Source organism: Anomaloglossus baeobatrachus, chromosome 1 (genome assembly GCF_048569485.1).
Source record: "Anomaloglossus baeobatrachus isolate aAnoBae1 chromosome 1, aAnoBae1.hap1, whole genome shotgun sequence".
In the NCBI taxonomy this organism is placed as follows: domain Eukaryota; kingdom Metazoa; phylum Chordata; class Amphibia; order Anura; family Aromobatidae; genus Anomaloglossus; species Anomaloglossus baeobatrachus.
The window spans coordinates 51206358-51229914 of record NC_134353.1 but is presented as its reverse complement, the minus strand read 5'-3'; the positions used below and the strand labels follow the sequence as shown (position 1 = coordinate 51229914).

At 51.0% G+C, this 23557-nt stretch overlaps 1 protein-coding gene across 3 annotated transcripts in view; it reads right to left on the bottom strand.

The window, feature by feature from the left end:
- The window catches only part of EIF2AK3 (eukaryotic translation initiation factor 2 alpha kinase 3), a 106420-nt gene that overhangs the window by 81609 nt on the left and 1254 nt on the right, over positions 1-23557 (bottom strand). For all 3 annotated transcript variants that reach the window (XM_075346675.1, XM_075346683.1, XM_075346691.1), the window contains exons 2-6: positions 21381-21510; positions 8156-8350; positions 7919-8049; positions 6806-7040; positions 3207-3369 (exon numbers count right to left, since the gene is read on the bottom strand). In XM_075346675.1, the coding sequence (XP_075202790.1) occupies positions 3207-3369; positions 6806-7040; positions 7919-8049; positions 8156-8350; positions 21381-21510 (854 nt within the window). The remainder of the gene's footprint in view (positions 1-3206; positions 3370-6805; positions 7041-7918; positions 8050-8155; positions 8351-21380; positions 21511-23557) is intronic.

Here is a 23557-nt window from a genome sequence, read left to right as displayed (position 1 = left end):
TGGGACAATCTATCGTGCGATCGCTCGAGCGATCGTACCCGCACCCGTCGCTTGTGCGCACAAAGTCGTTAAACACCAGTCACACTTACCTGCCTAGCGACGTCGCTGTGGGCGGCGAACATCCACTTCCTGAAGTGGGATGGACGTTCGGCGTCACACGGCGGCCGGCCAATAGAAGCGGAGGGGCGGAGAAGAGCGGGATGTAAACATCCCGCCCACCTCCTTCCTTCTGCATTGCCGGCGGGATGCAGGTAAGCTGTGTTTGTCGCTCCCGGGGTGTGTCACGGAGCGATGTGTGCTGCCTCTGGAGCGACGAACAACCGGCGCACAGAAGGAGGAACGAGATTATGAAAATGAACGACGTGTCAACGAGCAACGATAAGGTGAGTATTTTTGCTCCTTCAGTCGTTCCGAGGCGTCACACGGTACGACATCTCAAATGATGCCGGATGTGCGTCACCAACGACGTGACCCCGTCGACATATCGCCCGATATATCGTACCCTGTGACGCCCGCATTACATTGAGTAGTGACCTCCAGTTCACCCAGCAAACACTGGAGAGATCCAGTACTTACCAGACCGCTCGATTTCTCAGCTCCTGGCTTCCTCTTCCAGTGGGAGAGATCATGTAAAGCCTGGAGCCATGCCATGGTGTGTCTGTTACAGCTCGGGTGCAACAACACAGAACGCAGCTGCTGACATCACCCGTTAGAAGAGGAAGCAAGGAGACCAGAGGTGGTGGGCACATCCAGGGGTACGGACACAGTGTGCAGCCTCAAACAATACAATATTGTAGTATCCCAGTACCCAATCTACTGCTGCTGAGGTACAGTTGTTGTGCGGCAGTAGATCTGTTCCAGTGTGCAAGGATTACTTTGTGCACAGTGACTTAGGCAGCATGTAATGCATTGTGTTATGCTGTGCATACGCTGGGAATTGTTAAATGTACTTTGCTGCCATCTACTGGTCAATGTCTTGTATAAAAGTGAGGTGTTCATTCTCCTCACAACAAGCTGCCATGGCAACGGCTGGGAAGAGTCTCCCACCTCAGAGCTGACACGTCCAGTGAACTGGATCAGTCCAGTCTAGTCAGAAGAGTGTAAGGAAGCTTCCAGAATCTCTATCCCAGTCCATGCTGAGGGGACAGTTTTCTTCACATAATCACCTCCAAAGGAGTGAAGCTTCCGACAGCCAGGAGAGAGAAGGCTGAACACGTGCTCTCCTCCATACTGGTTTCCTATGTGCTTCCAGCCAAAACCAGTGTAAAGTGGCTTATATGCCACGATCTACCTGCTCTACCTCCTGCAATAGGGAACGGTAGCACCAAAATGGAGTAGCTCCATACCACTAGTGTGTGGCCATGGGGAGCCAACCTGTGAAGGTCCCGCCATCAAAGAAGCATCACCTGGACTGGGCAGAATATTATCTCCAACAGCAAGTGAGAGCTGTACTCCAGCCGCCATGAGAGGCCTAAACTGAGGACAACTGTACTTCAGCCGCCCTGAGGCCCCAAACTAAGGAGAACTGTACTCCAGCCGCCCCGAGAGGCCCCAAACTGAGGAGACCTGTACTTCAGCCGCCCTGAGGCCCCAAACTAAGGAGACCTGTACTCCAGCCACCATGAGTCCCCAAACTGAGGAGAACTGTACTCCAGCCGCCCCGAGAGGCCCCAAACTGAGACCTGTACTCCAGCCACCATGAGTCCCCAAACTGAGGAGACCTGTACTCCAGCCACCATGAGTCCCCCAAACTGAGGAGACCTGTACTCCAGCCACCATGAGACCCCCAAACTGAGGAGACCTGTACTCCAGCCACCATGAGTCCCCCAAACTGAGGAGACCTGTACTCCAGCCACCATGAGACCCCCAAACTGAGGAGACCTGTACTTCAGCCGCCCTGAGGCCCCAAACTAAGGAGACCTGTACTCCAGCCACCATGAGTCCCCAAACTGAGGAGAACTGTACTCCAGCCGCCCCGAGAGGCCCCAAACTGAGACCTGTACTCCAGCCACCATGAGTCCCCAAACTGAGGAGACCTGTACTCCAGCCACCATGAGTCCCCCAAACTGAGGAGACCTGTACTCCAGCCACCATGAGACCCCCAAACTGAGGAGACCTGTACTCCAGCCACCATGAGACCCCCAAACTGAGGAGACCTGTACTCCAGCCACCCTGAAAGGCCTAAACTGAGAACTTTACCCCAGCCGCTCTGAAAGGCCCAAACTGAGGACAATTTTACTCCAGCCGCCCCCGAGACGCCCCAAACTGAGGATAACTGTACTCCAGCCACCCTGAAAGGTCTAAACTGAGAACTGTACCCCAGCCGCTCTGAAAGGCCCCCAAACTGAGGAGAACTGTACTCCAGCCGCTCCGAGAGACCCCCAAACTGAGGAGAACTGTACTCCAGCCATTATGGAGAGCCACAAACTTGCTTGTTTCATAAGACACCTTCTTTCATAGACAAAATACTAAGTGTATCCAATACAGTGATCTTCCTCCACTTTACCTTCAGTAAACAACATTGCACAAACATCATAGGTGCGCCAAACACCCGCACCCAGACACCACCTCCATAGGAGGACCCCCAGGGTGGGGTCCTATACCATCTCCTTAAGTGCCGCTGCCTGCTATTGACAATTGCTGTGGACACGAGGGAAGTGTTTATGGGTCCAGCAACCAACTTCAGACACTATGACAGTACCATCTGCTGTCAGTGCAACTACATATCCAATTGGCCCCTCTAACATCTGAAGCCTCCCCCGTGGGCCACTGCACTTCCACATAATGGAGCCAGGAAAAAAAAAAAAAAGTGAAGACTGACAACGACCCAGATTTACAATTTATCAAGACTGCAAATTTTCGCACTTGGGAGTGCGCAGGGGGAAGATGCAGGCCTCAAAATTAATTTGCTGCTTCTTTCACCTATAGTGCGGCTCCACCAGAAGAGATATCCGCTAGTCAGGGACTGGGAGGAAAATCTGTCAGAATTTAAGCAGCTGTTGTGCTATAAATTAGGGGGGGGGTTTGCCTCAACTCAAAACGTAAAACAAAAGAAGACAAAAAAAAACAAAACAAAAAACAGTTTTACACTAAGAGGTTACAAACAGCAGGGCGCAAGGGTAAGGATAAGGAAAAACACCGGGCACCATAGCGGAGGAGTCGTTTCCTCTGTTGGGCGCTGTACACACAGTATCGGTCACACGTACCCAGGTAGAAGCTGGACTCCGTAGCTCCTCTCGCTGCTTCCACGAGATCCTCCTCGTCCTCCAGGACATCGTCATCCGATGAGTAACTCGTGTCATCGAATAGACTGATGGGCAGCACCTTCCCATCCCTGACCAGCCAGGCCGATGCTATGGGAGTGCAGAACTGGAGAGAGGACAAGAACAAGGGTTACACTCCAGAAACATACTGATAGGGACTTTAGATTCTGAGCCCCAATGGGGACAGTGTGGCCAATGTATGTAAAGCGCTATGGAATTAATGGCACTATACAAGTGAATAAATATATTATTAACATGATTTTTGTTTATATATATATATATATATATATATATATATATATATATATATATATATATATATATATATATATATATATATATATATATATATATATATATATATATATATATATATATATATATATATATATATATATATATATATATATAGATGTTGTTGTGTGTAGTTACCAAGTGTTTGTGTAGGGCGCTGTACATGTTCTGGGTGTGGCGGGGGGTGAGAGCGGTGTTGTATGTGTGTTGCGTTGTTTGTGGAGCGCTGTGTGTCTGTAGCGTTTGTGTGTGTGTGTGTGTGGTGTGTTTTGGGGGGAGGTATGTTTTGAGCAATGTGTGTGTTGTGCGGTATGTGCGTATATTTGTGTGTGCTGCGTTGTCTGTGTGTGTGGGTGTCTGTGTAGGGCGTTGTGTGTGTGTGTGTGTGTTGGGGGGGAGGTGTGCACCTCCCATCGTGCTCCATCCGCCATGCTGCGCACTCCCCATCGTGCTCCATCCGCCATGCTGCGCACTCCCCATCGTGCTCCATCCGCCATGCTGCGCACTCCCCATCGTGCTCCATCCGCCATGCTGCGCACTCCCCATCGTGCAGCATCAGCCTCTCTCCTCACAGCATCAGCCTCTCTCCTCACAGCATCAGCCTCTCTCCTCACAGCATCAGCCTCTCTCCTCACAGCATCAGCCTCTCTCCTCACAGCATCAGCCTCTCTCCTCACAGCATCAGCCTCTCTCCTCACAGCATCAGCCTCTCTCCTCACAGCATCAGCCTCTCTCCTCACAGCATCAGCCTTTTCTGTCCCTAGCATCAGCCTCTCTCCTCGCAGCCTACCCCAGCCTCAGCATCAGCCTCTCTTCTCTCAGCCTCCCCCTCCCAGCCTTCCCCAGGATCAGCCTCTCTCATCCCAGCATCAGCCTCTCTCCTCCCAGCCTTCCCCAGCATCAGCCTCTCTCCTCCCAGCCTCTCTCTCTTCCCAGCCTCCCCCAGCATCAGCCTCTCTCCTTCCAGCCTCCCCCAGCATCACCCTCTCTCCTTCCAGCCTCCCCCAGCATCAGCCTCCCTCTCCCAGCCTTCCCCAGGATCAGCCTCTCTCCTCCCAGCCTCAGCCTCTCTCCTTCCAGCCTCCCCCACCATCAGCCTCTCTCCTTCCAGCCTCTCTCAGCATCAGCCTCCCCTTCCCAGCCTTCCCCAGGATCAGCCTCTCTCCTCCCAGCCTCCTTCAGCATCAGCCTTCCCCTCCCAGTCTCCCCCAGCATCAGCCTCCCCCAAGATCAGCCTCTCTGCTCCCAGCCTCCTCCAGCACGCCGTGCTCCTCTGCCGACACTCACACACAACCGATCGCATACACTCACACACACAACCGATCGCATACACTCACACACACAGACACTGACAAAATCGCACATACGCGCTGATACTCACTCACAACATCCGGTGATACCACATGCTTCTGGCCATGTGATCCTCCGTCAGGTCCTGGAAGGTCACAGCAGCACAGTATCGAGGCCGAGAAGCAAGCGATATCGCCGGATGCTGTGAGTGTGTGGATGCGATGTGTGTGTGAGAGTGAGTGTGATCTGGTGTGTGTGTGTGTGTGTGCTGTTATGTGTGTGCGTGTGGATCTTCCGCCGCTGCAGGACCTTGATGTGCTGGTAACTATGCTACCATGGTTACCAGCGCATCACGTCCCCCACTCGCACGGGAGCCCACACCAGCATACGGCAGCAAGGCCAGCAATGCGAGGGTAAGTGTCGGCTGGGTTGGCGGCGTATGCTGGTGTGGGCTCCCGTTGGGGGGGGGGGTTGTACAGTACTCACCTGGGAGCCGTGACCGTGTCAGTTCGGGGAATGCGCGGGAGGGGGGAGGGGGACAGAGCTAGCGTCCATTGCGTGAGGGGGGCGGGGCGTGGCCGAGTTGCCAATGCCTGCAGGGTGCCGGGGCGAGAGGCCAATCTGTGGGGGGGGGGGGGCGGAGCCTGGGCGAGCGGCTGGCCAATCCGTGTGTGGGCGCAGCCTGGGCGAGCGGCCGATCTGTGTGGGGGGGCGGGGTCATGGCGAGCCCAGCGGCCAATCAGCTTTGTGTCACCGTAAGGACACAATGTCACCGGAAGGACAATTTTGAAGACAGACAGACAGACAGACAGACAGACAGACAGACAGACAGACAGACAGACAGACAGACAGACAGACAGACAGACAGACAGACAGACAGACAGACAGACAGACAGACAGACAGACAGACAGACAGACAGACAGACAGACAGACAGACAGACTAAGGCAGACTAAGGCAATTATATATATAGATTATTATAGGGGATCGAAGGCCGGGCCGTACAAGAAAGAAATGTCTGAGGCAGCAATCTGTGGGTAAACCCAGCAGTAAGGGCTCCCAGAGCACCACTACTGGGGAAATTAAGAATTGCACACTATAAAATGACAAGGTTTGGGGGCAGATGCGGCGAGACCCTCAGCAATCATGAAAGGATAACATCTAGGAGAATGGAGCGCTGCCGCCAATCACACTGACTGATTGGTGATATTGTCATAATCCTTCGGCTTTACATAAAATCAAGCTCAACAGTTCTGTAATGCATGTTGTGTAGCTTCCTAATATTCTTCACACCCGTCAAGAACTCTGCTTGCTATAAGTGACTGAAAAGGTTTAGAACCCATATAATACCAATCACAGCTGAGTGCTTGCTATAACTACCTATACACAATCTTAAAAGTGAATCTGTCAGCAAGCTTTCTGCTATGTGATCTGACAATAGTAAAATGTAGGGGCAGACACCCAGATTCCAGGCATTTGGCACTTATTAGGATTTATAATGTAGTTTCAATACAATCAGTGTTTTATCAGCAGGAGATTATCACTGCCGGACTAGGTGTTGGGTGCAGAGCAGTGCAGCTAACCCGTGTAACCCTGCCCCACCCATGATTGGCTGGTTGCTGACAATGTACACAGGAAACTGCTAATCAGGGGTGTAGGTGGGGTTATACAGAGCCCAGACCTATGAACTCTACTAGATTTGCAGCAAAGAAAACTGTTACACCTAAATGGCGCAGACCAAGTAACATCGCCAAAAATAAAATCTACATGAAGGTGTACAGAGACTTTAAAGTTAGCACAAGCCGGTACAGGTAAGAGGAATTAGCCCGGGGACCGGTCTACTGTCTGGACTAAACATTACCAAAGGCCTTACAACGACTTGGGCACATAATGGAGGTCCGTTTCCTTTTGCATTGATGCAGAGCCCCTCACGCCAACACAGAAGACGATGCTCCATACCTGGTGCTCCCACTCCAGGTGTCCCAGGTGGCGGTTAAAAGCCATGACCTTCCAGTCGGCCACAGAGACCTTGATCAGCACGTCGTTCGTGCCCACTTCTTGTTCGTCCACATCAGCGATGACTTTGGAGTCGTCGGTGCCAACGCTGGGTTCCATGTGGCCTTCAATAAAACCCACAACCGGCTCAATGTCTGGTATGTAACGCAGCTCGAAATGACCGACGCTGAAATTCCACCTGAGAGGAAGGAAATGTGCAAATATACAATTACAGGTTGTGATTAATATCTGCAGGATCCACGGCCTTCATAACGGGGAGAGATAGAACCGCAAGAGCAGACCGACGGACCCTCCTGGTGGAAACACAGACAGGGAACCAGCCACCAAAACCTAGATCTAGGAGGAAAACCAATCAATTGATGTAAGGAACATAGATCACTTTTATGAAGACTTTTCAGTTTCTGTCCAAAATGCCTCATTCAATGTACTGCAAGACAAGCACCAGGCGAGGTGGGGAAAGTAAGCGAGGAAGGGAAGGGGGGGGGGGGGTGTTTAGTGAAACGGAAGCGAGGAAGGGAGAGAAAACGTGAAACGGAAGCGGGGTAAGGAAGCGGGGAAAAGAAGAGGAAAAAAGGGTGAAAGGAAGCGAGGAAAAAAAAGGAAAGTGTGAAAGGGAAGCGGGGAAAGGAAGAGAAAAAAAAAAAGGGTGAAAGTGGGGAAAGGAAGAGAAAACGTGTGAAACAGAAGCGAGGAAGGGAAGAGAAAGGGTGAAACGGAAGCAAGGAAAAGGAAGGGAAAAAGGGTGAAACGGAAGCGAGGAAAAAGGAAGAGAAAGGGTAAAAGGAAGTGGGGAAAGGAAGAGAGAAAAGGGTGCAATGAAGAGAGGAAGGGAAGATAAAAGGGAGAAAGAAAGGAAGAGTAAAAAAAAAAAAAAAAAAAAAAAAAAAAAAAGTGAAAGGAAGGTCATGAACGATAAATCATGAAGTCCAGATGTACATACATCCAGGCCTCTGGATTACTGTGGCATGGCTATGACCCATTACCCCACTATGTCCTAAATTACATCAGTAGTTGCCCAGACCCTCAATCAGCTGTTTATGTCGGAGGGGCACTTACTTTTCACTCCCACTGCGGGGTCCCACCGCTCGCACAGTTTTCTGCTTCCGATGTAACAGGAGGATGTCGTCCTGCTCAGTCTCCTCTTCGTTCCACCGCCGGCAGCCCATGGCGGAGCAGATGTACTTCACCTGTCAGTGTGCACACGGCACGATTACATCAGTAGAGTCCTCACCCCCGGGGTACGGCAGCTCGTGAGCCCGGCCGCCTGCATTCCTCTGGCCCAGGATGCCTCACCTTACCACTGCTGGCGCTCAGCCCGTAGGTTGTCAGGGACTTTCCTCCCACTAACACCACATCATCACCAAACTTATATGACGACTCCAGCAGGGACTCCACCGTGAAGGGGACGGATTCCATGCTCTCTCTGTCTCGGTCCCACTGAAAGAGGTCTCCGTCCAGCGAGGGGATGATCATCTTATTACCGAAGACCTAAGGGGAGACAGAGACCGGACGGGTCATTATGGGGGATACTAAGGGGAGCGCTCGCCACCAGCCCAGGCAGGGGATAGAAGGACTGTAAAATTGAGGTGCCACCTATAGAGCACCCGTGAGGGGGGAGTTTATATATAAAGCTTGTGTATAATCTGTACCAAAGTTTGGTGTAATGATCTCAAAACTGCCATGAAACGCAAACCATTCCATACAGCCCCATCCATGGACCTAAAGACAGCCCTCTCTTTTAATAAGTACTAATTTACATAGTAACCATGATACTCACAAGCTAGGGAAAAGTTTACTTTGTTTCAATACTGAAACATCTGTTATTCCTCCTGGAAATGTATATATTTCCAAGAGGAATAACAAAAGGAAGCAGCGCACAAGAAGGAATCCTAAAGAAAAGTTGCACGAATAAAAAAAATTATTGATCAAAGCCCAGATTAGGCACAGGAGGCACTGAGCTGTGCAACTGTCCCCTACCCTAAATAACAGGCCGAATATCCACCCTGCACATTGGGACAAACAAAAAGCTCCTTGAGGATGGTGGAGGCTGCACATGGGAGAGATGAAGGTAACGAGCTGTAACATGAAGAAAAAGTTCCTGTAGCCCATAGAGTCACACAGGGCAGAGGAGAGAACAAGCTGTGATATATACATGGTGATAACATGAAGAAAAGCTCCTGCTGCCCATAGAGTCACACAGGGCAGAGGAGAGAACAAGCTGTGATATATACATGGTGATAACATGAAGAAAAGCTCCTGCTGCCCATAGAGTCACACAGGGCAGAGGAGAGAACAAGCTGTGATATATACATGGTGATAACATGAAGAAAAGCTCCTGCTGCCCATAGAGTCACACAGGGCAGAGGAGAGAACAAGCTGTGATATATACATGGTGATAACATGAAGAAAAGCTCCTGCTGCCCATAGAGTCACACAGGGCAGAGGAGAGAACAAGCTGTGATATATACATGGTGATAACATGAAGAAAAGCTCCTGCTGCCCATAGAGTCACACAGGGCAGAGGAGAGAACAAGCTGTGATATATACATGGTGATAACATGAAGAAAAGCTCCTGCTGCCCATAGAGTCACACAGGGCAGAGGAGAGAACAAGCTGTGATATATACATGGTGATAACATGAAGAAAAGCTCCTGCTGCCCATAGAGTCACACAGGGCAGAGGAGAGAACAAGCTGTGATATATACATGGTGATAACATGAAGAAAAGCTCCTGCTGCCCATAGAGTCACACAGGGCAGAGGAGAGAACAAGCTGTGATATATACATGGTGATAACATGAAGAAAAGCTCCTGCTGCCCATAGAGTCACACAGGGCAGAGGAGAGAACAAGCTGTGATGCATAAGAAGGTGGGGAAAGCTCAATGATGAAATAAATGATGAAAAATGGATAAAAAAAAAAAGATCAAAAGCTCCTGTATAAAATCAGTAATAAAGTGCAGAGAGGAGTGTAACAAGCTGTGATATATACAATAAGGTGATAATACAGGAGCTTTTCTTCATGTTATCACCTTGTATATATCACAGCTTGTTACACTCCTCTCTGCCCTGTGTGACCGATAACGAAGAAAAGCTCCTGTATATCAGTCACAAAGGGCAGAGAGGAGGGGAACAAGCTGTGATATATGTACAATAAGGTGATTACATGAAGAAAAGCTCATGTTTCCCACTGAGGTCACAGAGAAAATATCAATCACAGCTTGGTACCCTAAAACCGTCTATGTGACCTCAGTGGAAATTAAGACCTTTTCTTCATGTGATCACCTTCTAATCCATCAAAGCTTGTTACCATCCTCTCTGCCCTGTGTGACTATGGGATACAGGAACCTTTCTTCATGTTATCACCTTGTATATATCACAGCTTGTGCCTCTCCTCTGCCCTGTGTGACTGATATGCAGGAGCTTTTCTTCATGTTATCACCTTGTATATATCACAGCTTGTTTTCTCCTCTGCCCTGTGTGACTGATATGCAGGAGCTTTTCTTCATGTTATCACCTTGTATATATCACAGCTTGTGCCTCTCCTCTGCCCTGTGTGAATGATATGCAGGAGCTTTTCTTCATGTTATCGCCTGTATTAATCTTACAGCTTGTTACATTTATCCCTCTCCTGTGCAGCCTCCAATCCTCAGCTATGAAGGAGCTTTTCTTCTTGTTTGTCCCTATGTGCAGGGTGGATATTTGCGCTGTCATTTAGGGAAGGAGACAGTGGCACATCACATTGCTTGGTAGCCTCATAAGGTGATAACATGAAGAAAAGTTCCTGTATTCCTTCTAGGCTCACTGGATGTCACATGGCCGACATGACAAACAATAGAATCCATCTTCACCAGAAAGATGAAACCCTGTGTTGTGCCCCAAATATTGGACCTCAAATGTTCACAGCAAAGATTCTGAACTTAATGATCCACGATGTCCTATACACGTCAAGAGTCTCCCTGCCTTTGATATGGGCTTACACGCTGAGCCTGCATCGTTCCCTGCAGATGAAGGCTGAATTATTCAGCCTTCATCTACCTCTAACAGTGAAAGGTGGATCTGAGCTCTGGCTGCGGCTGTGAACCTGTTAAATGCTGCTATCAATCTCTGACAGCTGCATATAACGCATTCCGACAGAGGGGGCGCGTTGCTCTGACGGAAACGCGGGACGCCGATGTCACGGCAGCCAAGGGGCAGTCGATGACCCTCGTGTATCATCTCTGCATTCCTGTGAAAACTAACTTCGGGGGTTGCCGGTGTTCATAGGAGATTGATTTCTTCTACATACAGCAATTCTGTGGCATTGCTTTATATAGAACAAGTGATCAGACCATTTCAGGTGCAGAGTCCCCTAAGGGACTATGAAATTCTGCAAAAAGTAAAAAAAAAAAAACAAAAAAAAAAAAAAAACAAAAACCAACTATCATTAAAAATGAATAAAAACACACAATATTGCTGCATTTGTAAAAGTGAGAATAAATCAATGCAAATAGATGTGTTGAGAGAAAAGAAAAAAAAAAAAAAAAAAAAAAAATACAATTCCCGAAAAGTCTACAGCCGTAATTTTTTTTTTTTTTAACCCCAAAATTTGCGATTTTTTTTTTACCTCTTAAAACAAAAAACTGTATGGTTGATATCTACGTATACGCCCTGATCTGGAGAATCATACTGCCAAGTCAATTTTATGGCAAAATACTGGAAAATAAAAAAAAAAAAAAAGTGAAAAAAAAAAAATATATAATATATATATATATATATATATATATATATATATATATATATATATATATATATATATATATATATATATTTCTTCAGCGCTCTATTGGGAGACCCAGACGATTGGGGTATAGCTACTGCCTCCGGAGGCCACACAAAGCACTACACTAAAAAGTGCTAGGCCCCTCCCCTTCTGGCTATACCCCCCCGTGGTATCACGGGTTCTCCAGTTTTCAAGCTTTGTGCGAAGGAGGTCAGACATCCATGCATAGCTCCACAGATTTTAGTCAGCAGTAGCTGCTGACTATTTCGGATGGAAGAAAAGAGGGCCCATATAGGGCCCCCAGCATGCTCCCTTCTCACCCGTTGATGGTGTTGTAAGGTTGAGGTACCTATTGCTGGTACGGAGGCTGGAGCCCACATGCTGCTTTCCTTCCACATCCCCCTGGGGGGCTCTGAGGAAGTGGGATCCTGCCGGCCTCAAAGCTCTGACGCCGGGCTCCATCCACAGACCCATTTGAACCTGCTGGATACGGAGCTGGAGTACCGTTCAGGGACATGGCCCTGCACCATTACAGGTACTCTGTGTCCCCGGACACACAGACACAGCACACTCCAGACTTGCTGGGTGTGCTAGTGCGCCGGGGACAGTAAAGGGTTACAGTCACTGCAGCTTTGCTGAGTGACTTTGTGTATTGGGAACTACCGCGCCGGACGCTCCGGGAGCGGCGGCGCGGCTGGGACTTTTAGTTCGCCGGGGACTGGGCGCCGACCGCGCTTTTACGGCGGCGGCGCTTATAAATCCAGTCCCCGGCTTCTGCGGCCTAGTGCCGCTTCGTTCCCGCCCCCTCCCTGTCACTCAGGGAAGGGGACAGGCGCTGAGCAATCAGCAGCGCCGAGGGCTGGAGCCTTATTTACATGCTCCAGCCCTCTCACTGCACACTGTCGGACGCCGGATTCCCGCTCTGATTTGGGGCACGCCCACGGCCCGCCCCTCCTCACACGAGCTGGGGAAGACGCCGGCAGCCATTACTGCAGTACGAGCTCGACAGACGGGCGCAGACGGCAACCAGGCAGGACTATGGCGACCATACACCCGCTTATAGGCGGGCGATAAGCGGCACACATAGTGCTGACCCCAATATATACTGCAGTGTGTACATGTGTATTTTAACTGCATAGGTCGCTATATGCCCGCTTGGAGAGCGACACATCAGCAGCAGGAAAGCAGGTGTGCTAAGGCACAGGCTTTCTAGGCTGCTTGTATTGCACGTACTGAAGTGTTCATTTGTGTTTATGCTTGTATGCTATACACTGCACTGTACAGTCGCTAGTCTTAGCTATATTCTCCTGGAATTGCTAGACTACAGCAGCAGAAAACCAAGGGTGCTGGGGCACAGGTTTTTTTCTATGCTGCTTGTATTGCATGGGCTGCAGTGTGCATTTGTACTTGTGCTTGTATGCTATGCATCGCACTGTATGGTCACTCTTCTGGGCTATATTCCCCTAGATGACTAGTCTACAGCAGCAGAAGAGCAGAGGTGCCAGGGCATAGGCTTCTATGCTGCTTGTATTGCTTGTGCTGCAGTGTTCATTTGTACTTTATGCTTGTATGCTATACATTGCACTGTACGGTCACCATTCTTGGCTATATACTTCTAGATGGCTAGTCGGCAGCGGCAAAAAAGCAACACAGATTTTCAGTGCTGTTTTTACTACATGGGATGCTTTTCATGACACCGTCCCATTGTGTGCATGCTCCCCTGTAGCACTTCGTCTGCCGGGGTCTCTAGCACTTCGTCTGCCGGGGTCTCTACTAGTCGTGGCCAAAGAAACCACCTGTCAACCCTGTCCAAGGACAGGGACGGAGTTGCAGTTTCGACAGATATATTGTCATAAGATAGAGACTTGCAGTCCAGACAGGCCATGGGCAATCTTCCTGACCAACCTCATTTGGAACGGGGGGTCCCAGGAGGACTCTCTGTATGATAAGGCAGCTCTCCAGGACTTTGATCCTGACATCGCTCTCAATCCGGATACACCGGATGGTAACGCCATACGGAATGATCCTATAGCGTCCATCAATGGAAGGTTGGATCTTTCTCCCTCAGCTCCCCCAGTGGAGGAGTCAGCTTCACAGCAGGAGAAGTCCCTTTTCAGTATCTCAAACGGATATGGAGTATTTTTCTGGCCACGCTGACTTCAGAGAAGCAGTCCAGAAACACCACGCTTACCAGATAAGCGTTTTCTCCAAACGTTTTTTTAAAGATACGCGTTATCCCTTTTCCCCTGCCGTGGTCAAGCGCTGGACCCAGGGTCAAAAGGTGGATTCTCCGATCTCCAGGCTTGCGTCTAGAGACATAGTTGCACTGGAGATGGGGCTTCACTTAAAGTTGCCATTCACAGACAGATGGACTCTGGTTGAAATCTGTCTAGGAGGCTATCGGCGTGTCGGTTGCTCCGGCATTCACAGCCGTATAGGCAACCTAACCTGTTCAGCTGTTCTTGCGCAGCTGGCCTTGAGCACATGTACATCTGTACCGCAGAGGCGTCCATAACCCCGCAATGTCTGCACTGCGACTTACCCTATTAAAGCTGTCCTAAAAGTACAGTCGAGGTTTCGGTCCTTCCCAAGCTCGGGCAGGTCCCAATTGTCCTCGTGCAAAAGGGCTACAAAACCTCAGACGGGCGCAGATTCCGGCCGGGCTCAATCACGCCCAAGGAAGGCAGCCGGAGGAACCGCTACCAAGGCGGTCTCCTCATGACTCTCAGCTCTCTCTCTCTCTCTCTCTCCGCATCCGCGGTTGATGGCAGACTTCCCCGCCTTTGGCGACATTTAGCTGCCACAGGTCACAGACCGGTGGGTGACGGACATTGTGCTCACGTGCACAGGACAGTGTTCTGTTCTCGTCCTCCGACTCCATTATTCAGAACGGCCCCACCTCCCCACCGAGCAGATGCCCTGCTGCAGGCGGTGGACGCTCTAAGAGCAGAAGGAGTGGTGATCCCTGTCCCCCCTCAGGAACGAGGGCGAGGGTTTGTACTCCAATCTCTTTGTGACTCCAAAACAGGACGGCTCCTTCCGTCCTGTTCTGGACCTAAAACTGCTCAACAATCATGTGCACGCCAGGCGGTTCCGGATGGAATCCCTCCGATCCGTCATTACCTCAATGTCTCGAGGAGACTTCCTTGCCTCAACAGACATCAAAGATGCCTATCTCCACGTGCCAATTGCTACGGAGCACCAACGTTTTTCTACGTTTTGTGATAGGAGACGACCATCTTCAGTTCGTAGCTCTGCCATTCGGTCTGGCGACAACCCCACGGGTGTTCACCAAGATCATGGCAGCAGTGGTAGCAGTCTTGCACTCTCAGGGACACTCGGTGATCCCTTACTTGGACGATCTACTCGTCAAGGCACCCTCCCTCGAGGCATGCCAACGCAGCCTGAATGTTACGCTGGAGACTCTCCAGACTTTCGGGTGGATCATCAATTTGGCAAGGTCAAATCTGTCACCGACTCAATCACTAACGTATCTCGGCATGGAGTGTCACACTCTATCAGCGATAGTGAAGCTTCCGCTGAACAAGCAGCGTTCACTGCAGACAGAGGTGCAGTCTCTCCTTCAAGGCCAGTCGCACCCCTTAAGGCGCCTCATGCACTTCCTAGGGAAGATGGTGGCAGCCATGGAGGCAGTTCCCTTTGCGCAGTTTCATCTGCGCCAACTTCAATGGGACATTCTCCGCCAATGGGACGGGCAGTCAACCTCCCTGGACAGGAAAGTCTCCTTTTCCCAGACGGCCAAGGACTCTCTGCAATGGTGGCGTATTTCCACCTCATTGTCACAGTGAAGATCCTTCCTACCCCCATCCTGGGCAGTAGTCACGACAGATACGAGTCTGTCAGGGTGGGGAGCAGTTTGTCTCCGCCACAGGGCTCAGGGGACGTGGACTCAGCAGGAGTCCACCCTTCAGATCAATGTTCTGGAAATCAGGGCAGGGTATCTTGCCCTACTAGCTTTCCAGCAGTGGCTAGAAAGAGCGCAGATCCGACTCCAGTCGGACAACTCCACAGTGGTGGCATACATCAACCACCAAGGAGAGACGCGCAGTCGGCAAGCCTTCCAGGAAGTCCGGCGAATCCTCATGTGGGTGGAGGACACAGCATCCACCATATCCGCAGTTCACATCCCGGGCGTAGAAAACTGGGAAGCAGACTTCCTCAGTCGCCAGGGTATGGACGCAGGGGAATGGTCCCTTCACCCGGACGTGTTTCAGGAAATCTGTCGCCGCTGGGGGGTGCCGGACGTCGACCTAATGGCGTCTCGGCACAACAACAAGGTCCCGGCATTTATGGCACGATCGCGCGATCACAGAGCTCTGGCGGCAGACGCCTTAGTGCAAGATTGGTCGCAGTTCCGGCTCCCATATGTGTCTCCACCTCTGGCAATCTTGCCCAGAGTACTGCGCAAAAATCAGATCCGATTGCAGCCGCGTCATACTCGTCGCCCCAGACTGGCCGAGGAGATCGTGGTACCCGGATCTGTGGCATCTCACGGTCGGCCGACCGTGGTCACTACCAGGCCGGCCAGACTTACTGTCCCAAGGGCCGTTTTTCCATCGGAATTCTGCAGCCCTGAACCTGACTGTGTGGCCATTGAGTCCTGGATCCTAGCGTCTTCAGGATTATCCCAAGGGGTCGTTGCCAACATGAAACAGGCTAGGAAGTCCACCTCTGCTAAGATCTACCACAGAACGTGGAAGATTTTCTTAACCTGGTGCTCGGCTCAGGGAGGGTCTCCCTGGCCATTTGCATTGCCTACTTTTCTTTCCTTCCTGCAATCGGGGTTAGAAAAGGGCTTGTCGCTCGGCTCCCTTAAGGGGCAAGTCTCGGCACTATCCGTGTTTTTTTTTCGGAAGCGTCTAGCACGTCTTTCTAAGGTGCGCACGTTTCTACAGGGGGTCTGTCATATCGTACCCCCGTACAAGCGGCCGTTAGATCCATGGGATCTCAACAGGGTACTAGTTGCTCTCCAGAAGCCGCCTTTCGAGCCTCTGAAGGAAGTTTCATTTTCTCGCCTGTCACAGAAGGTGGCGTTTCTCGTTGCGATCACATCGCTTCGGCGAGTGTCTGAGCTGGCAGCTCTGTCATCCAAGGCTCCCTTCCTGGTGTTCCACCAGGACAAGGTAGTGCTGCGCACCATTCCGGAGTTTCTCCCTAAGGTCGTATCTTCATTTCATCTTAATCAGGATATATCCTTGCTTTCCTTTTGTCCTCATCCGGTTCACCGGTATGGAAAGGACTTACGTTTGTTAGATCTGGTGAGAGCACTCAGAATCTACTTTTCCCGCACGGCGCCCATGCGCCGTTCCGATGCATTTTTTTTTTTGTCCTTGTCGCTGGTCCGCGCAAGGGGTTGCAGGCTTCTAAAGCCACCCTGGCTCGATGGATCAAAGAACCAATTCTAGAGGCCTACCGTTCTGCGGGGCTTCCGGTTCCTTCAGGGCTAAAAGCCCACTCACCCAGAGCCGTGGGTGCGTCCTGGGCATTACGACACCAGGCTTCGGCTCAACAAGTGTGCCAGGCAGCTACCTGGTCCAGTCTGCACACTTTCACCAAGCATTATCAGGTGCATACCTATGCTTCGGCGGACGCCAGCTTAGGTAGAAGAGTCCTGCAGGCGGCAGTGACACCCCCGTAGGGGAGGGCTGTTTTGCAGCTCTAACATGCGGTATTTCTTTACCCACCCAGGGACAGCTTTTGGACGTCCCAATCGTCTGGGTCTCCCAATAGAGCGCTGAAGAAGAAGGGAATTTTGTTACTTACCGTAAATTCCTTTTCTTCTAGCTCTTATTGGGAGACCCAGCACCCGCCCTGTTGTCCTTCGGGATTTTTTTGTTGTTTGCGGGTACACATGTTGTTCATGTTGAACGGTTTTTCAGTTCTCCGATGTTACTCGGAGTTAATTTGTTTAAACCAGTTATTGGCTTTCCTCCTTCTTGCTTTGGCACTAAAACTGGAGAACCCGTGATACCACGGGGGGGTATAGCCAGAAGGGGAGGGGCCTAGCACTTTTTAGTGTAGTGCTTTGTGTGGCCTCCGGAGGCAGTAGCTATACCCCAATCGTCTGGGTCTCCCAATAAGAGCTAGAAGAAAAGGAATTTACGGTAAGTAACAAAATTCCCTTCATTATATATATATATATATATATATATATATATATATATATATATATATATATATATATATATATATATATATATATATATTAAACATAAATACACACACACACAGACACACAAATTTCACTTTTGCTATTTTGGCCAAGTAATAAGGGAAAAAAAAGTCCATCCTAACAAAAAGAAATAAATATAGTATTTACAGGGGTTAACATGACCCTGAGGAGATCCAAGATTTTCCTCAATATCCTACTCACAGTAGATCACATACATCTTCGGGTAGCAGTTTCACCGAAATATAGACTGAGGGGGCAAAAATCCTCCCAACATTAAGAAAGAAGAAAAAAAAAAAAAAAGGAATAAAAATAATAAATAAAATAAAAGGAGGATATGTAATATAAAGAAGACAGAGGATGTGACAACATACAAGGATTGATTTATATAGAGCGACGTCTCCGCTGTATGTTACTGCCGGGCTGCTGCTCAGGAGCCAGAACAGGAGGATGAATATTCATGAATGAGTTGCCGGAGGCAGCGGCGCACCGCTCAGCATCGGCCCCCGGAGAGCGCGGGGTGAAGGCCACTATCTGCCGGATGACATCAGCCTCCTCACAGAGGACATTACCTCACCCCTCACGTAATGAGTCACAGCCGCCTCAGCCAGCGCAGGGTTAACACTGAGATTAAACCCCCCTGACTGATAAGGATTAGCCATAAGGTAGTTTCCCTTCAATAGAGAAAAACAACTGATCCTAAAGAGATAAAGATGCAGCTAATCCTTCACCGGCGACTAATCAATGCGCTTTATCATCATCTTCCCGGGAGATCAGAGACATGTCATCAGTGGATGAGGGAATGTGCCCTCTACTCTCCACCTACAGCCCACGTCTCCAAACCACCACCATCAAGTCAGCTGCTGCCTACCTGCCTGTTGTGTGTCGTTCTCCGCAGGCACAGACTGCTCCTGCCGGTGATCCAGCTGCTTCCGCTAACATCGCGACAGAGCACCAGCTTCTCATCCGCTCTGTAGACTGGCGGGACAGCTATCGTCATGCTGCCCAACTGGGGGGGATGGGACGGCTATCACTGATGTGATTCCGCCAATCTACATAGCATGAGAAGCCACGGAATCGCAGGCGGGAGCGGACTGTGACCAATCAGTGCAGCCGAAGAACAGGCAGGGAGCAACTACTTTGGTCACAAGTTTATTTTTATTAAAGCCCTGGCTATAACCTATTGACCATTTGTTTCCCCAGACAAGTTGCCCCATTCACCATGTTATTACTCCCCTGTGGGTATGATTAAAGGGAATCTGTCACCAGGTTTCTGAGAGCAGCATGATGTAGAGACAGAGACCCTGATTCCAGCGATGTGTCACTTACTGGGTTGTTTAGATGTACTGCTTATTAAAAACAGTGATTTTTTTTTAGCACTATAGGACTACTTGGCGTGCTGCAGATAGTCCAGCAGATTAATGAGCTCTGTATAAGCGTACGAACTTGCGTATGACTCACATCGGTATCACCAGGCACGGCCTGACACTCTGAACCCGAGCATCTCAGCTGCATGGAAATACATGCAGCCGACCTGCTCCTGTCAGGAGAGTGTGCGGCCGTGGTGGGCGATGCTGATGAGACTCACGCGAGTCATACGCATGCGGAACCGTACCCTTATACAGAGCTTAGGAATATGCTGGACTACCTGCAACACACCAAGTAGTCCTGTAATGATAATTTCCTGCTGATTAAACAGTGATTTTATCCAAACTACACTAAGCAGCCCAGTAAGTGACACATCTCTGGAATCAGTGCGTCTGCCCCTACATTATGCTGCTCTCAGATTAGGTGGCAAAATTCTGGTGACAGATGCCCTTTAAATGCTTTGCAAAAGCCGGCGTCAGTGCTGTGTATCTGCATGTCATTCCTTCACACACTTCCAGGCCTTCAGAGATGCACTTCGCATGTCCAGACACTGAACCTTCGGATCATCCAGGGACTTCATGCTGGTTCTTCTCACGTGCAGTGCGTCTCTGAAGCCTGGTACTGTAATCCTCGGGCATGTATGAGTTTTGCAGAGAGACACCGGCTCTTGTAAACCATTTAATGACACCCACAAAAGGTGAGGCAGGGGGAGCAAAAAGGCGGCAGGACCATTCGGTGTGGGGAGAGTGAGTGATGTGACAACTTCATGTGAGCTCTGGGAAAGCGAGCACCGACACCGCTGGAACCACGCCGGCACGAGAGGAGAGTACAAGCTCTTTATTATTTTAAAATAATATGGGGAATGAGAAGGGGCTGTCTGAGTAGTGTCATCCACAGAAATAGACAAATACTGGTGGATTGGAGGGAATGGGGGGACCTGTATAATAAAAAACACACACACACACACACACACACTTCGCCAGGGTTAATAACTGTTGTTAACAAAATAGAATGTATTAACAAAAATGTATTCTGCACACAAAAAAGATAGAAATGTAATTATTAAAAGGCAAAAACTAAGCTAATAGAAGCATTTCACAATATATATTTCTACACCACAGATATTCCACACAGATTTAACTAAATTGGCCAAGTAATGTGCTCCGTCTGTCCCGTTCCCAGTCTCTCTGTCCCGTTCCCAGTCTCTCTGTCCCGTTCCCAGTCTCTCTGTCCCGTTCCCAGTCTCTCTGTCCCGTTCCCAGTCTCTCTGTCCCGTTCCCAGTCTCTCTGTCCCGTTCCCAGTCTCTCTGTCCCGTTCCCAGTCTCTCTGTCCCGTTCCCAGTCTCTCTGTCCCGTTCCCAGTCTCTCTGTCCCGTTCCCAGTCTCTCTGTCCCGTTCCCAGTCTCTCTGTCCCTGTTTCTCTATCCGTCTCCCCACCGACATCTTATTAAATCACATATAAGCTTCTTATACTATGAATGTCTTTTGTTCCTATAGCAACCAATCACAGCTCATACTAATAACCTGTAGTTCCAGGCTCCATTTACTTTAATGGAGGCATGTTTTTTGGAGTGTAACTGTAAAGCGTGGGGTTACATTTTCCTGTCAAAATAGTCTACGACGTTCCCTGGGTCACATGAGGAGTCTGTGCAAAATTTCGTGACTGTAAATGCGACGGTGCGGATACACTTTTTATTTCACTTTTTCCCCCCATTATGTAGATGGGGCAAAATTGATTGGTAAATTGGAACGCGCGGGGTTAAAATTCTGCCTCACAGCATAGCCTTTGACGCTCTTGGGGTCCAGACGTGAGAGTGTGCAAAATTTTGTGGCTGTAGCTGCGACGGTGCAGACGCCAATCCCGGACACAGACACACACACACAGGGAAAGATGGGTCACAGTGCAGTGGAACACATCGCAGGTGCATAAGCATTCCATATACAGGTCCTTGTGATCCACCGCACTGCATTTCGGGATCCTGTAGACCAGAAGAAATCGCTATCGCTGGATGTGGAGTGGCCAATCCAATGCGCGCCCGCGGCTGCAATCCCTGCAGGTCCTCTGCTCGAGGTCTTATCTTTGGAAAAACACGAAAGTGCAACCGCTGATCAGGTGTAATCTTCAACAGGTTGGATTGGTCGGCCGTGTTACAGCAATGATTTGATTTTATACTCCATCTGCCCCGCAGACCCCCGACATACCTCTGGTTTACTGAGGCTGGAGGACACCAGAGACCCCGAGCCCACGTCCAGGTCCCACTGCTTCCTGCCGTGATTGTCTGCATCCAGGGCTACGATCCTCCCATCCAGAGTGCTGATGATCACCAGCGACCTACAGAGAAAAACACAAAACTTTAGGGAGGAGAAAAGTAAAAATTCCCTCCACATTCCCTCCCATGATCTCTTAGTTACACTCTAGTGGCCGTTCTCAGGTACTGCAGCTCAGATTCACTTCAATGGGTCGGACCCCCACGAACCTACATCGGACAGGTCATCAATTTTAAAGTTCTGGCAGACCCCATTAAGTCTAGGGCTTGACTTTATTTTGCCATCACCGCAGTTCCCACATACTCCTTTCGGTCAGAGTGATATAAAAGCATTAATCTGCCACTCAGGACACTAGGAAAGCTGGGTGACACCTGGCGGGAAACATTACAGGTGAGGTGTGACAAGACGAGGGCTGGCGGTGTCACTGCAGCGGTTGCTAGAGTAAGAGAAAGAAGAAGCCGCCCGAGCCGACAATTCCCACCGCTCCGCTCCTCTGCCGTCTAATTGCCCCCATGGGGCGGGCGAGGAGCAGAAATAGCCGGATGGCAGCGCGGAGACAACACCGCCGGCAAATAACCACAAGAAGCCGAAAACTACAGGAGGCAAAAAGGAAAAACCCCAGTGTACAGGGGACGACGGGAGGAACTGCAGAGAACAAGCAATGGGAACGTCACGAGCCCTGCGCAAATATTTACTGTGCTCCGACCGGAATGGAAGATTACTGACAAAGGAGCTGGATCCAGATCACAAGACGGGAAGTGTACACAAGAAACGGCCAAAGAAGGAGCCGGAGTATCAGATATTCTGGATTATTGGACAGTCAGTGACGAAAGAGCATAAAAGTGACAAGGTTGAGACGGCCCAAGAAAAAGAGGCTTCTGGATGAGCTCCAGGCCAAGGACACCACCGACACTGGTCCCATAGACTCAGAAGGAGCTGGCAGGCCGTGGATGTTGGAGTCTTGTAACTAGACAAAGGCACACTGGTTTGTTGCCCTGGGCCGGTCTCCAGTCTGAGCCTCTGTGGTTGATGGTCTATACTCTTGTGACTGGCAAAGTCCTGCAACATGGCGCCCAAAATGCCAGGGACAGAAGTGAGCACGGACAGGGAGCCAAGCTGAGCGCAAGCTGGCCAGGAGCAGCCGCGTTAAACAAGGCCCCGGGCCGTTCAACGCATGAGGCCATGATGGAGCCCTGGGTCTGCTCCTCTAAGAGGTGCCGATACCCCCGACACAACAGAAGGTACAGAACAATGAGCGGCACCAGGCTCCGGTCACCCCTCTTATCCAGTCACTGCAAAGAAGCAATGGGAACGTGACAACCATGATGGGCACTGCGGCTCTCTATTACTCACAGCATCACTAGGGCTGTGGGTCACCGGCGGCCCAGCGCATCCCCTACCGTGCCCGCGGCGGCCCGGCGCATCCCCTACCGTGCCCGCGGCGGCCCGGCGCATCCCCTAACGTGCCCGCGGCGGCCCGGCGCATCCCCTAACGTGCCCGCGGCGGCCCGGCGCATCCCCTAACGTGCCCGCGGCGGCCCGGCGCATCCCCTAACGTGCCCGCGGCGGCCCGGCGCATCCCCTAACGTGCCCGCGGCGGCCCGGCGCATCCCCTAACGTGCCCGCGGCGGCCCGGCGCATCCCCTAACGTGCCCGCGGCGGCCCGGCGCATCCCCTAACGTGCCCGCGGCGGCCCAGCGCATCCCCTAACGTGCCCGCGGCGGCCCAGCAGATCCCCTACCGTGCCCGCGGCGGCCCAGCAGATCCCCTACCGTGCCCGCGGCGGCCCAGCAGATCCCCTACCGTGCCCGCGGCGGCCCAGCAGATCCCCTACCGTGCCCGCGGCGGCCCAGCAGATCCCCTACCGTGCCCGCGGCGGCCCAGCAGATCCCCTACCGTGCCCGCGGCGGCCCAGTAGATCCCCTACCGTGCCCGCGGCGGCCCAGCAGATCCCCTACCGTGCCCGCGGCGGCCCAGCAGATCCCCTACCGTGCCCGCGGCGGCCCAGCAGATCCCCTACCGTTCCCGCGGCGGCCCAGCAGATCCCCTACCGTGCCCGCGGCGGCCCAGCAGATCCCCTACCGTGCCCGCGGCGGCCCAGCAGATCCCCT